The sequence below is a fragment of the Ursus americanus genome, chromosome 16, assembly GCF_024610735.1.
Source record: "Ursus americanus isolate L20-20 chromosome 16, mUrsAme1.1.p, whole genome shotgun sequence".
In the NCBI taxonomy this organism is placed as follows: Eukaryota; Metazoa; Chordata; class Mammalia; order Carnivora; family Ursidae; genus Ursus; species Ursus americanus.
Genome location: NC_142142.1, coordinates 6,616,976 through 6,630,994, shown reverse-complemented (window position 1 = coordinate 6,630,994; position 14,019 = coordinate 6,616,976). Strand labels below are relative to the sequence as shown.

The window sequence follows — 14,019 nt, the reverse complement described above, 5'->3', positions numbered from 1 at the left end:
TAACTGTTAACTGATTATTAATATTTACCTATACAATGGAGAATTTTATAAGGATTTTAGAAAGCCAAAATACATGAAGCTTTTTTTTAAATTTATTATTTATTTATTTATTTATTTATTTATTTATTTATTTATTAAAGATTTTATTTATTTATTTGACAGAGATAGAGACAGCCAGCGAGAGAGGGAACACAGGCAGGGGCAGAGGGAGAGGAAGAAACGGGCTCCCAGTGGAGGAGCCTGATGTGGGGCTCGATCCCAGGACTCTGGGATCACGCCCTGAGCTGAAGGCAGGCGCTCAACGACGGAGCCACCCAGGTGCCCCCCCCCCTTTTTTTTTTTAAATCAAAAACCAGGGATGTACTGTATGGTGACTAACATAATAAAAAAATATTATTATAAAAAAAAGAAAACAATGTAAAAAATAAAAAAGAAATAAAAAAAAAAGCTTCCCTAGTGCAATTTTAAACTTAACACAAGGAAGAAGGTGACAGAAAAACTTCCAGGGGACTTTTAAAACCTGTATCAGACTAAACTACAAATTGGAATTGACTAAGTTCTATAGCTCAATATGATTTTAATTTTTACTCTAAGCTCCATTGTGGATGATGCAGGGGAAAATCTGAAGTGACATTTTTGTACAACTGAGTCTGTGACTATGGATTTTTTTTTACTTGTTATACAGGAGATGTTTAGAGGTATTTGGTCTTTTACCATCCCAAGACTAAATAAATGAGTGTCACTAGTTGAAAATCCTCAGATGAACATGAATGGGCTCCCCCAGCTAAGGAGACCAGAGGAAAGCTGGCTCTGTTGATATGACTTTCTGCAGAGAAGCAAAGAACAGAGTTTTCTAGAGTTGAGGTTGGTACATTCATCAGTGAGAAACAATTGCAGATATTCTATAGCTTTCCAGGAACTTGTTTCAGTTGTTTCTCTCCTGGGCCTTTCAGCGCACAATAAAATACTATTATTATTAAAAGGCAAGTTTTTTTCATTTATGTGCCAGAAATTATGCAGACACTTTAGATTCATTATCTCATTACATCCTTATAATAAACCCAAGAGAAGCTACTATCACTATTTTCATTTTTAAGAAAAGGAAACTGAGGCTTAGATTATGAACACATCCAAAGTCTGACAGTTACTGGTTCAGATCCATCTCTGCCCTTTACCTAAATCCAGAGCCCAAGTTCTTAACCACTTGTGTCACATGACAATTTACAAATAATTATAAGGATGCTCCCTCCCTCAACTTTACCCCAATCTTCACTTTCTCCATCAAGACTTACTTGCAGACCCAAGAGGTGCTGACAGTATTTTATTCCCACCTTGAATGTGGATGAGAGAAAAAGAAGAGATTTGAAGGGGCACATACACCCCAATGTTTATAGCAGCAATGTCCACAATCACCAAAATATGCAAAGAGCCTAGATATCCATCAACAGATGAATGGATAAAGAAAATGGGGGAGATATATATACATGAACTAGAGGGTTTTGTTTATTATGCTAAGTGAAGTAAGTCGGAGAAAGAAATACCATATGATTTCATTCATATGTGGAATTTAAGAAACAAAACAGATGAACATAGGGGAAGAGAAGGAAAAATAAAGAGGAAAACAGAGAGGGAGGCAAACCATAATAGACTCTTAACTACAGGGAACAAACTGGGTTGCTGGAAGGGAAGTGGGTGGGAGGATGGGGTAACTGGGTGATGGGTATTAAGGAGGGCACTTGTAGTAATGAGCACTGGGTGTTGTATGCAACTGATGAATCACAGAACTCTACCTCTGAAACTAATACAGTACATGTTAAATTGAATTTAAACATTTAAAAAATAGTCATTTGTGTGAAGGAGAAATGAGATATTGGCTTTGGAATAAGATGTTCAGTTATTGGACTTGTCATGTCCCCATGCTGCATTCACCAGGGTACATTCCCTTCCATCTTCTTCTGAGCTTAGCCCCTTCATGAAAGTTCATGAAAGAGCCCAGACACGACTATGGTTGACAATACGATTAAATGCCCTACTGTAACTAAACTTATACCCTAAGTCTGATAGTTCTGGGTGTTGTCATGGGTGGCTGTCCCTGGATGGAGTGGGAACACATGTCCACATGGTATTTCTCCTCTTTACTCCCAATCATTCAGTGACATAGGGGGATGAAGATGGAGATGGTTGGTATTTGGTTTTGGTCTGTGGTACACCCAGATGATCATCTAGAAACACCATACTGCGGGTATATCTGAGGTTATTTGGCTAGAAAGTTCTTAGTAGTAACCCTACTAAATGCAATTCAAGCACAGAATAAAAGCCCAGGATAAAAGCCTTGAATCTCCGTATACACTCTCTGCTTTATGTAGTATAAATCATGGACTTTAGGCAATATGCCAAAGAACTATCCCATGAAAAAGGTTCCTTGTCATTCCCTTCAGCGTTAGTGCCACTGATGGATTTGGACATTTTTCTTTATTTTCTCCAAAGTCCAGGGCTATGGTCAGGAGATAATTCTATAAAACTTTTAACTCTGGGGCTTCTATAGTATCTTTTCATCCACTCCTAATTAAAAAAAAAAACAAAAATAAAAACATCAGTAGGTAGATTATAATTGGCACCAAAATTTATGTTCATAGAACATAACCTTTCTTCTCTCTTTGACATTTTATTATTTCAGTATGGCTACTGTACTTCGTGACCATTTCTGGATCTCCAAAACAAAATCTCCTACTGTCCTTCTGTCTCCTCCTCCCTGCTCCTAGTTAATCATTGAGAGGAAATGTGGGATATTTCTTTCCATTTATTTAAATGGGGGAATACCCTGACTTGAGAACTTTAACTCTCGTGGGCAGGAAGGTCCCAGTCCAAGTCCTATTAGATTAAGTTTTCTCACCTTCATATTGCCATCATCCTCAATGAAAGGTCTTTTCTGGGGCAAGCCAAAAAGATTGGAAAAGCTTGCCAATGTACTTGAGTTTTTCCCAGTCTTTACTAACAATTTGTAAACTGTCTTCAAGAAGATGTTAGAGTATAATTTTATCTTCTACAAATTGTGCAAAACATTCTCAAAGAGAAACTAGAAATCCTTTATCAAAAATGTCAAAGAAATAATCCTACTTCTGTGGCCTTGCAATTAATTTTATGTCAAATATGAAAAAGGATACTGTATAAAAACTTACCCTGATTTCCCCATTCAGATATTCTTCTCTCCACTTTGAGAAAATCCACAGTCAAGTAGAATATATTCTAGCATTCTTCTTAGACTTTTATTGCTGCACCTCAGGTAAGACCTATTGCATGGGTGGCTTCCCCAGTCAGAGTCTTTTCCTGTCATCATTATCTGCATGCCCCACAGATGCAGAACGGTCACTTGGGTTGAGTGCCTGCCTTGAGAATGTGGAGAAGCCTCTCTTGAATCTGTTTGGTGCTGACAGCATAGACAACTGGGTTGAGGATGGGTGGGATGAGGAGGTAAAAGTTGGCCAAAAGGATATGGATATGGGGAGGCACATGATGGCCAAAGCGGTGAGTGAGAGAAGAAACAGCAATGGGGATATAGAAGACAAGAATAGCACAAATGTGAGAACTACATGTCCCTAGGGTTTTAAGCCTAGACTCAGGGGTAGCCAACCCCATTACAGCCCTGAAAATCATCACATAGGAGGCAGTGATAGCTAATGAATCCAGGATCAATACCAGGAAGCCAATTCCCATTCCATATAAGTTGTTGACTGTTGTGTCACCACATGCCAAAGTAACTATGGCCATGTGTTCACAATAGGAATGGGCAATGATTTGGGTCCGGTAAAGAGGCAGCCTCAGGCGAATCATCAGGGGCAGGGGTCCAATGTAGAGTACTCCACGGAGGAGGGCAGCCAGGCCCAAACGACACACTGCTGCATGAGTGAGCACCAAGGTGTGGCGTAATGGGTCACAAATGGCCACATAGCGGTCAAAAGCCATGGCAAGGAAGATTCCTGACTCAACAGTGGCAAAGCAGTGGATGAAGAACATCTGGGTCAAGCAGGCGTCCAGGTCAATGTTGTGGGCACCAAACCAGAAGATGGCTAGCAGTTTGGGCATGGTAGAGGTTGACAGGACCAAGTCAATGACAGCCAACATACATAGGAAGAAGTACATGGGTTGGTGTAGGCTGCGTTCCACCTTTATCACTGCTAGGATGGTCACATTCCCCACTACAGCCACCAGGTACATCGAGCTGAAGGGAATGGAGAGCCAGATGTGCAGGGATTGCAGACCTGGAATGCCAGTAAGCCAGAAAGAACTAGGCACCAAGCAGGCATTAGTAAACACAAACATGTTTCAGGCAGTGGAGTATCCAGGAGATAGGAGCACTTAGATTGTTACTCTTATGAGAGATCTTGTCTCTGATAACTGTAGACTACTAGATTCTTATTTTCATCCCATGCAATTGGTGGAACCTATAAATAAAGAATTCTGAATGTCTACTTGATATATTACAGATTTTATTAAAGAAACTGTGGGGTGCCTAGGTGGCTCAGTCGGTTAAATGTCTGCCTTTGGCTCAGGTCATGATCCCAGGACTGAGCTGAAGGCAGATGCTTAACTGGCTGAGCCACCCAGGCACCCCAAGAGCACAGAATTTAATTCAGGTCCTGCCCTGTCTTAGCATTGCCAACCTGTTGTTTCCCATCAGATTCTCAGCAATAAGTCAGTCTCAGGCTCCACATCCTCACCCTGGTGACTTTCTTCACACAGCCATGATTTTGCTGAGAGGTTTCACCACCTTTTTGGTCTTTACCCAGGCAAATTTCCCTCATTCTTCAAGGCCCATCCCAGATTTTACCCCTCTACAAAGCCTTCTTTGGGATCTGTAGTCTTTACCAGAGTGGGTGAGTAGTTACTAAATTCCCAATGGTCTCAAACAAGCCCATACACATTTCAAATATTCTTATAATTGCTATTTATATTTTAGACATTTCCATGGCAAATAAGCATAAAAAATGGCCCTATGTAACCTCAGGGATTCCTAATTCTAGCCCCTAACATAAGTTTTTACAAGTTTGCTTACTTCTTGGTCAGCCATTGATTAGGTGCTGAAAAGAAAAATGAGTTTTGTGAACTTTAAAATGTTCTACAAGTGTTCTTGTCATATTAACTCACAGAATTGCTGAAGTTGGTGAGTTAAGTACTTTAATATGCCAGTAAGTGGTCACATGTGAAGTCATTTCCTCAGAGCTCAAATGTGAGCTTCTGTGGATTTACTGGACAGACAGGAAAGGGAAAGACGTCCTGGAGGCCACACCACAGAGGCAGCTCACGGCACAAGATTTGCCACCTAACAAACCAGATTTCCTATCCCAGACCTTTATCTTACTCTGGGCAAAAGCCTAACCTCTTGACCTCTCATTTTTCTCCATATAAAAGAGGGGGAGAATATCAACTACAAAGGATAATTATAAAGAACAAATGAAATTTGTATGAGGTTCGTGGCACATGGCAGCAACTTTCTCTCCCTTAATTCTTACTGTTCACTATGGGGAGCAGATCTGAACTTTAGATTCTGCAAATTGGCATAGTTTCCTATGTTTTTCTGTTATATGGGACATCTTTGAGGAGTCCCAAAAGTCTAGGAATTATAGAGATGGGACAGGGATTTAAGGGAAATGCTAATAAATATGCAATTTTATCTCACACCAAGGAGAATGAAGTGTTGTCTAAAAATATTTTGATAGACCACCAATCCACAGCAGAAAGAGGCTCGATTACTTAATGTAAGGTAGGTTTCTTATCACAAAAGGAATTAATGTTCATAGGTTGGACTTAAACCGAGATTTCTAACTAATTTGTGCCAGACCCAAATTTTGGGCTGGGACAAGCAGAGTATGAATATATATAAAAAATAAAATCCACCAAGTTGATAACTGGCATCTTAAGGGGCAGTTTGAACTAGGTTGTAGCACTGGAATTGTGTCACTTCACTTAGAACATTCCAGAGAAACATTTTCTGTGTCAGCCTGCATAAAGGCTTCCCCACCTGGACCCTGGTGACCAGTGTCTGCAAGTCCTATAAGAAGCATCTTGGTAGGCCCAAGGCTCTTGAGAAACAGGTTTTGTTATGGCAAAATAAATATGGGTTAGCAGCAAGATAGACTTAGGTTCAAATAGTAACTGCTGTTTCTGGCTCTGATTTAGGGAGTGTATACTCTCTGCCTCTGCTTTCAATCCTGTTTCCTAGTGTGTGAAATGAAGGAAGTAATAGCTACTGTAGAGTTGCTTCATGTATTAAATGAACTATTTATAAATGTGTGCGTGTGTGTGAGCATGCAGAAGGTGAAGTGTTAGGAAGCCTGGCCTCTGAAATAGGCACTATGTTCCCTCACTTATTCCTCCCCTCTGTTTGCCCTCTTTCACAGAACACAGACACATAGTACTGTTTCCATAGGACCTTGGTGACTCTATACCCTTGTTTCCTAACTATATAAGTAGCTTTTTATTCTGATCTTTTTTTGTAAAGATTTTATTTTTAAGTAATTTCTACAGTAGCTTTTTAAGCATGGGTATAGTCAGTTGAAGAGACCTGCTGATGGTACAAGGATCAACTCAGGAGAGAAGGTTGTCTGACTGTGGGGCAATAGACCGGAGGCCCAATAAGGCTAGAACAGTCTAATTTTTCCTCTTGTGTCTTGATTGGCAGTATTAGGCAATGAGGCTCTTGCCTTGGGGTGTCTCCTTTTTCTTCATAACCCAGGCCAAACTGTGCTCTATTTATTCTATTTTTGACTAGACCCAGAAAAAAGATAAGCCCTGGTTGAACCAGAAGACAAATGTAGTTTCTGGAACTTGGAGTTTGCTCCCAATGACTTTGACCCCCTCTCTGGAATGTACTTACCCATTGGGAGTGCTGTCCACAGAGCTCTAGGCTTTGTTCCTTACAGGGGTCGCCTCTTGTCTGGATGCTTGGACAAATTTGTTTAGAGTCAAGGGGAGGCCACAGCCCTGATCTCTTCACTATTTTGTCCTGTGTCCTCTTTATCCAGGTGCTGAAAATAGCCAGTTATTTCCCAAGGGCTGTACAAAGAAACCTGTGCCCTTCCCTCTGGATCTTCAGTTATCCTGCCTTGGGAGTAGTCTTCAACTCCTAATCCCACTCCACTCCTAGGAAGAGATTATAGACTTAACCTCTACTCTCCTGTCTGGGGTTCTTGACTGGCTCCAGGTCTCTAAATACGCAACCCCCAAGCCTGAGGTATTTTAAAGACTCCAAGGGGGACACTGGGAGAAAGTTCACAAAAGAAGGGTGGAAAACCACCAGATGTTGATACAATCCATATGGATACTTAAGTTATTGCTTATATTATTTAAAAAAAAATCTAAGCTATGCCTAGAGTTTATATACTATATATATTTCACCAACATTGTGATTTTCCCTCTGCTTTTTTTTTTTTTAAATCTTTGCTTATAAACAAGATTTGTGGGGCACCTGGGTAGCTCAGCTGGTTAAGTGTCTGCCTTCAGCTCAGGTCATGATACCAGAGGTCCTGGGATTGAGCCCCTTTTTGGGCTCCCTGCTTCTCCCTCTGTCTACTCCCCCACCTGCTCATATTCTCTCTCTCAAAAAAATCTTAAAAAAAAAAAACACAAACAAAACCCAGAAAAAAAATCTTAAAAAAAAAAAACACAAACGAAACCCAGGAAAAAAATCACAAATTACAATGTGTTTCCATACAATGTGTGGTTACTTTTTCACTTCCCAGAGTATGGGCTTGTTTCAGTTTTTATACGCCAAGTGGTACAGTTGTCAATATTTTTTCTGTTCAACCTCAGGATAGGATTCCAGAAGGTAGATTACTGACCATTGTGCAGGCCAAATGAATCCTGTTGTTAAACTGCTTTCCAAAAGCATTCTTCCAGTTTATGTTTAACCCAGTGTCACATGAGTTCATTTGCTACATTGCCCTTCAGTAATTTTTGAAATATCCATTTTTATAGATGAGCAAAGCAAAACCTTTTTATTTTTTTTTGTTTTTATTTCTACAGTTGAATATTTTTCTGTAGTTAAATAATTTGTGGCCAATTTATTTTGAACAGTTTCTTTCCCCGTTTTTTCTACCACATAATATTCTTAAATGAAGTGGGGAGAATGATTTAATGATTTCAGAAAATATGGCAAAGTTGAAAATGTTCTCTGTTTCAAGTTTTTATTTAAATTCTAGTTAACATATAGGGTAATATTAGTTTCAGGAGGATTTAGTGATTCATCACTTACATGTAACACCCAGTGTTCATCACAAGAGTCTTTAATACCCGCCACCCATTTAGCCTATCCCCCTGCCCGCCTCACCTCCACCAACCCTCAGTTTCTTCTCTATAGTTAAGAGTCCCTTTCATGGTTTGTCTCTCTTTCCCCCATGTTCACCTGTTGTTTCTTAAATTCCACATGAGTGAAATCAAATGGTCTTTCTCTGACTTATTTCACTTAGCATAATATGTATACTCTAGCTCCATTCATGTTGTTGCAAATGGCACGATTTCATTTTTTTTGAGAGCTGAGTAATATCTCATTATGTGTACACACACACACACACACACACACACACACACACCCCTTTATCCATTCATTAGTAGACGGACATTTGAGCTCTTTCCATGATTTAGCTATTGTTGATAATGCTGCTATAAACACTGGGGTACATGTATCCCTTCAAATCTGTATTTTTGTATCTTTTGGGTAAAAACCTAGTAATACAATTGCTGGATCATAGGGTAGTTCTATTTTTAACTTTTTGTGGAACTTCCATACTGTTTTCCAGAATGGTTGTACCAGTTTGCATTCCCACCAATAGTGTATGAGGGTTCCCTTTTTTCTGCATCCTTGCCAACCCCTGTTGTTTCCTGTGTTGTTAAATTTAGCCATTATGACAGGTGTGAGATAGTGTTTCATTGTAGTTTTGATTTGTAGTTCCCTGATGAGTGATGTTGAGTATCTTTTCATGTGTCTGTTAGCCATCTGCAGGTCTTTGGAAAAATATCTATTCATGTTTTTTGCTCATTTCTTAACTGGGTTGTTCTTTGGGTGTTGAGTTTGATAAGCTCTTTATAGATTTTGGATTCTAACCCTTTATTATATATGCCATGTGAGAAACCTCTTTTCCCATTACAAAAGTTGCCTTTTAGTTTTAATGATTGTTTCCTTCACTGCGAAGAAGCTTTTTATCTTGAAGTCACAATAGCTCATTTTTGTTTTTGTTTCCCTTGCTTTTGGAGATGGGTCTAGCAAGAAGTTGCTATGGCCAATGTCAAAGAGGTTGTTGCCCGTGTTCTCTAGGATTTTGAAGGATTCCTGTCCCATAGTTAGGTCTTTCATCCATTTTGAATTTATTTTTGTGTATGGTGTAAAAAGTGGTCCAATTTCATTCTTCTGTATGAGGCTGTCCAGTTTTCAACACCATTTGTTGAAGAGACTGTCTTTTTTCTATTGAATATTCTTGCCTGCTTTGTTGAAGATTAGTTGACCACATAGTCGTGGGTTCATTTCTGGGTTTTGTATTCTGTTTCATTGATCTATGTGTCTGTTTTTGTGCCAGTATCATACTGTCTTGATGACTAGAGCTCTGTAATATATATAGCTTGAAGTTCAGAATTGTGATGCCCCCAGCTTCTTTGTTTTTCTTTTTCAAGGTTACTTTGGCTATTCAGGGTCCTTTTTGGTTTTCTAAAAATTTTAGGATTGTTTGTTCTAGCTCTGTAAGAATGCTGTTGGACAACAGAACAATGAAAGTAGGAGTTGATTCCTTGAAAGAACAAAATTGATAAGCCCCTAGTCAGACTGATCAAAAAGAGTAATGGCCCAAATAAATAAAATCATGAACGAGATAGGGGAGATCACAACAAATACCATAGAAATACAAATAACTATGAGAGAATATTTTGAAAAATTATATGCTAACAAATTGGGCAATCTGGAAGAAATGGATAAATTACTAGAAACATAAGAACTACCACAACTGGAACAGGAAGGGATAGAAAACCTGAACAGACCCACAGCCAGCAAAGAAATTGAAGCAGTAATAAAAAAATTTCCCAGCAAACAAAAGTCCAGGGCCATATGGCTTCCCAGGGAAATTCTACCAAATATTTAAAGAGTTAATACCTATTCTTACCAAGCTGTTCCAACAAATAGAAATGGAAAATTTCCAAACTTATTCTATGAGGCCAGCATTATCTTGATTCCAAAACCAAAGACCTCACTAAAAGGAGAATTACAGGCCAATATCCCTGATCAACATGGATGCAAAAATTCTCAAAATACTAGGAAATCAAATCCAACAGTACATTAAAAGAATCATTTACCACAATCAAGTGGGATTTATTTGTGGGCTGCAAGGGTGGTTCAATATTCATGAATTGATCAACATGATACACATTAATAAGAGAATAAGAACCAATGATCCTCTCAATAGATGCAGAAAAAGCTTTTGACAAAATACAGCATCCATTCTTGATTAAAAACCTTCAACAGAGTAGGGATAGAGGGAACATATCGCAACATTATAAAGGCCATATACAAAAGACCCACAACTAATGCAATCCTCAATGGGGAAAAACAGAGCTTCTCCTCTACAGTCAGGAACAAGACTGGGATTATCCACTCTAACCATTGTTATTGAATGTAGTACTGGAAGTCTTAGCCTCAGCAATCAGACAACAGGAAATAAGGGTATCCACATTGGCAAGGAAGAAGTCAAACTTACTATTCACAGACAACAGGATTACTCTCCGCAGAAAACCCAAAGGACTCCACCAAAAAACTGCTAGAACTAATATACAAATTCAGTAAAGTTGCAGGATATAAAAATCAATGTGCAGAAATCTGTTGCACTTCTATATACCAATAATGAAGCAGCAGAGAAATCAAGAAATTGATCCTGTCTACAATTGCACCAAAACCCATAACATACCTAGGAATAAACCTAACCAAAGAGGTAAAAGACCTATATTCTGAAAACAATAAACATGAAAAAAAAAAAAAACTGACACAAATGGAAAAAACATTCCATGCTCATGGATTGGAAGAATATTGTTAAAATGTCTGTATTATCCAAAGCAATCTACACATTTAATGAGAAGTTTCTATAGAAAGTTGTAATATGTATACACAAGAAGGTACTTTTACAATCACTGTTAGTAATTTATGACATCCCATCTTGATTATGAGAATACTCAAGATTTCCTAATTTCTCCACACAATGTTCTCTCCACAATGTTCTTTTTCTTTATTTCTTACCATATCATTACTGTCAGGCCCTGAACTCTTATTTCAACCTCTTCACTTGCCTTATTGGCTCTTACTTACCCTCTTATTATTCTCCTCTCTAGTACTCAGGTGCCATTATGAAAGTACAAAGTTGATTGTTCATTTTCTAAATGTTAACAAAACTTTGATTTTTTTTTTCCCATCCAGCTCTAGATTTAATTTTCCAACCATCTCTGGGAAGTATCTCCTTTAACACGCATTAAGATTCCTAAGTAGTTCAGGAGAGGATGGTCTCCTTGGTGAAGATTCAAATTAAATAATTGTTAACATCTTAGGCAAAAACTGGAAGGAGATAGAAATTTGGATGTAGGAGAGAGGAATCAAATCTGATTTTAAAGTTCTTCCCCCACACCTCCCCTCACCAGGTTTGAGATCTAACTGACATATTACATTTGTGTGACTTAAGGTGTATAATGTGATGATTTGGTACACGTGTATTTTCAGATATTTGCCACAGTAAGATTAGTTAACACATCCATCACCTGACATGATTACCATTTTTTGATGGTAAATACATTTAAGATCAACGTGCTTAGCAACTTTCAAGTACAGGATATTGTTAACTACAGTTACCATGTTATACAGGTGATCCACAGAACCTATTTTTACAACCCAAAGTTTGAATCCTTTGATAACCATCTCATTTCCTTCAACCTCCAGTTGCTGGCAAACACCACTTTACTGTTGCTAGGAGTTTGGCCTTTTAGATTCCATATAGAAGTGAGATCATATAGTATTTGCCTTTCTCTGTCTGACTTATTTCACTTAGCATAAAGCCATAAAGGTCCATCCATGTTGTCAAGTGGCAGAATTTCTTTTTATGGTTTCATGGTTTATAACATTCTCTCTGACTGCTATGAGGTATTTATTCTTCAGTCAACTCTTATGAGGCATTTATGAATGCTAAGTATCAAGCAGAAAGATATCACTCCTAGTATATGAAACTCCTATCACATGAGAAGAAGTACGGTAAGACTATTTTCCCAAGGAAGGGGGGGTGGAGAAGATACTGAGGATGAGAGTGAGCCACCATTGGAACACATTCTGTGTGGCTCAGGGACATGTTCTCTTCTCTGCACCATGGGTGAAAATCTGCTTCTCTGAGTATCATCCATTAGCCCTAGATCAGCTCTTTCATTGATGGAATCCTTGTACAGGTCTAGAGTGATTTATTTGTCCCTACTTTGGATAACACTATAGTAAGTTATCTTATTGTAGCATTAGGGAAGGAAGAATCTTCTGTCTTTCAGAACTGAACAAAGTTTTTGGTATATTTTGTATACCACTGTTGAATAATGGGTTAAATGTGTCATAAGAAAATAGATTAGGATGGCGAGATACCTGGGCTCTAGAACAGGTATGTGATTAAAAAGTAACTACAACAAAATAGGACACACAGTATGGAGTTTCCTGAAATGGTTAAAGATAGATCTATATGATCCAGCAATTCTACTTCTGGGTGTACACACACAAAGTAAATGAAAACAGGATAACAGAGATGCATATATTCCCATGTTTACTACAGAATTATTAACAATAGCCAAGATAATGGAGACGGATTAAGTGCCTATCAATGGATGAATGGATAAAGGTGTGATACGCATACACACAGGAATATTATTCAGCCATGAGAAAGGAGAACATCCTGGCATTTGTAACAATATGAATGGATCTTGAGGACATTATTCTCAGTGAGGCAACTCAGAAAGAGAAAAACACTATATATGATACGTGGACTCGAAAAAACCTACACCCATGAAAACAGTACAATATAGTTTGGTAGTTACCAGAGAATGGGGTGGTGGTGGAGTAGATTAGATGGGTGTTTAAAAAGGTACAAACTTTCAAAGAGTAGTAAATAAGTCCTAGATATCTAATGCACAGTAGTGAATATGGACAATATTGTATTATGATCAAAGCTGCTAAGAGACTGGATCTTAATTATTCCAACCACTGAAGAAATTATGTGATATGATAGAAATAGTTATCACTACAATGGCAGTCATAGCGAAGCATATAAATGTATCAACATGTTGTTCACTATGACGTAATATGTAAACTTAAATTTCAATTAAAAACTGCTGTCTAAGTGCTGAGAGAAAGAACACTGTCAACCAAGAAATCTCCAAACTATTCTTTAAAAATGGAGGAAAAAAAAAAGACATTCCCAGATGAATGGAGAGATTCATTGCTAGTGGAGTTTAATTATAAAGGTTGTCTTCAGGCTGAAAGAAAAGGATACCAGAGAGTAAATCAAGCATGTAAAAAAGAATGAAGAGCATTAGAAACAAGGGAAATTTCATGACAACGGTTATGTCTTCCTCACTTATTGACCTATTTATGTATATTATGTATACACCTAACAGAGCAGCAAAATGTAGGGGGGAAAAACTGAATTGAAGGGAAAAATAGTTGGAAATTTCAATAATATTCAATTTATATAATTAGTGAGGATATAGAAAATTTGAATACCATCAACCAAATCAAGGTAGTTGACATTAATAGAACACTACAATTACAGTAGAATACACATCTTTCCAATCATGCATGGAACGTTCTCCAGGATAAACCACATGGTATTCCGTAAAACAAGTCAATAAATTTAGGACCGAAACTATATCTTCTCTAATAACAATGGAATTAAGTTAGAAATCAACATTCAGGAAAGTGCAAATATATATGTGTAAATTAAACTTCTGAATAATCCATGGCTCATAGAA

At 38.1% G+C, this 14,019-nt stretch overlaps 1 protein-coding gene across 1 annotated transcript; it reads right to left on the bottom strand.

The window, feature by feature from the left end:
• Positions 1-493: 493 nt before the first annotated feature.
• On the bottom strand, positions 494-7,328 carry LOC123782512 (olfactory receptor 52M1-like). The gene has a single exon (XM_045782720.2). The coding sequence runs from the start codon at positions 4,318-4,320 to the stop codon at positions 3,367-3,369; it is 954 nt and encodes a 317-aa protein (XP_045638676.1). The 5' UTR covers positions 4,321-7,328; the 3' UTR covers positions 494-3,366.
• Positions 7,329-14,019: the final 6,691 nt, after the last annotated feature.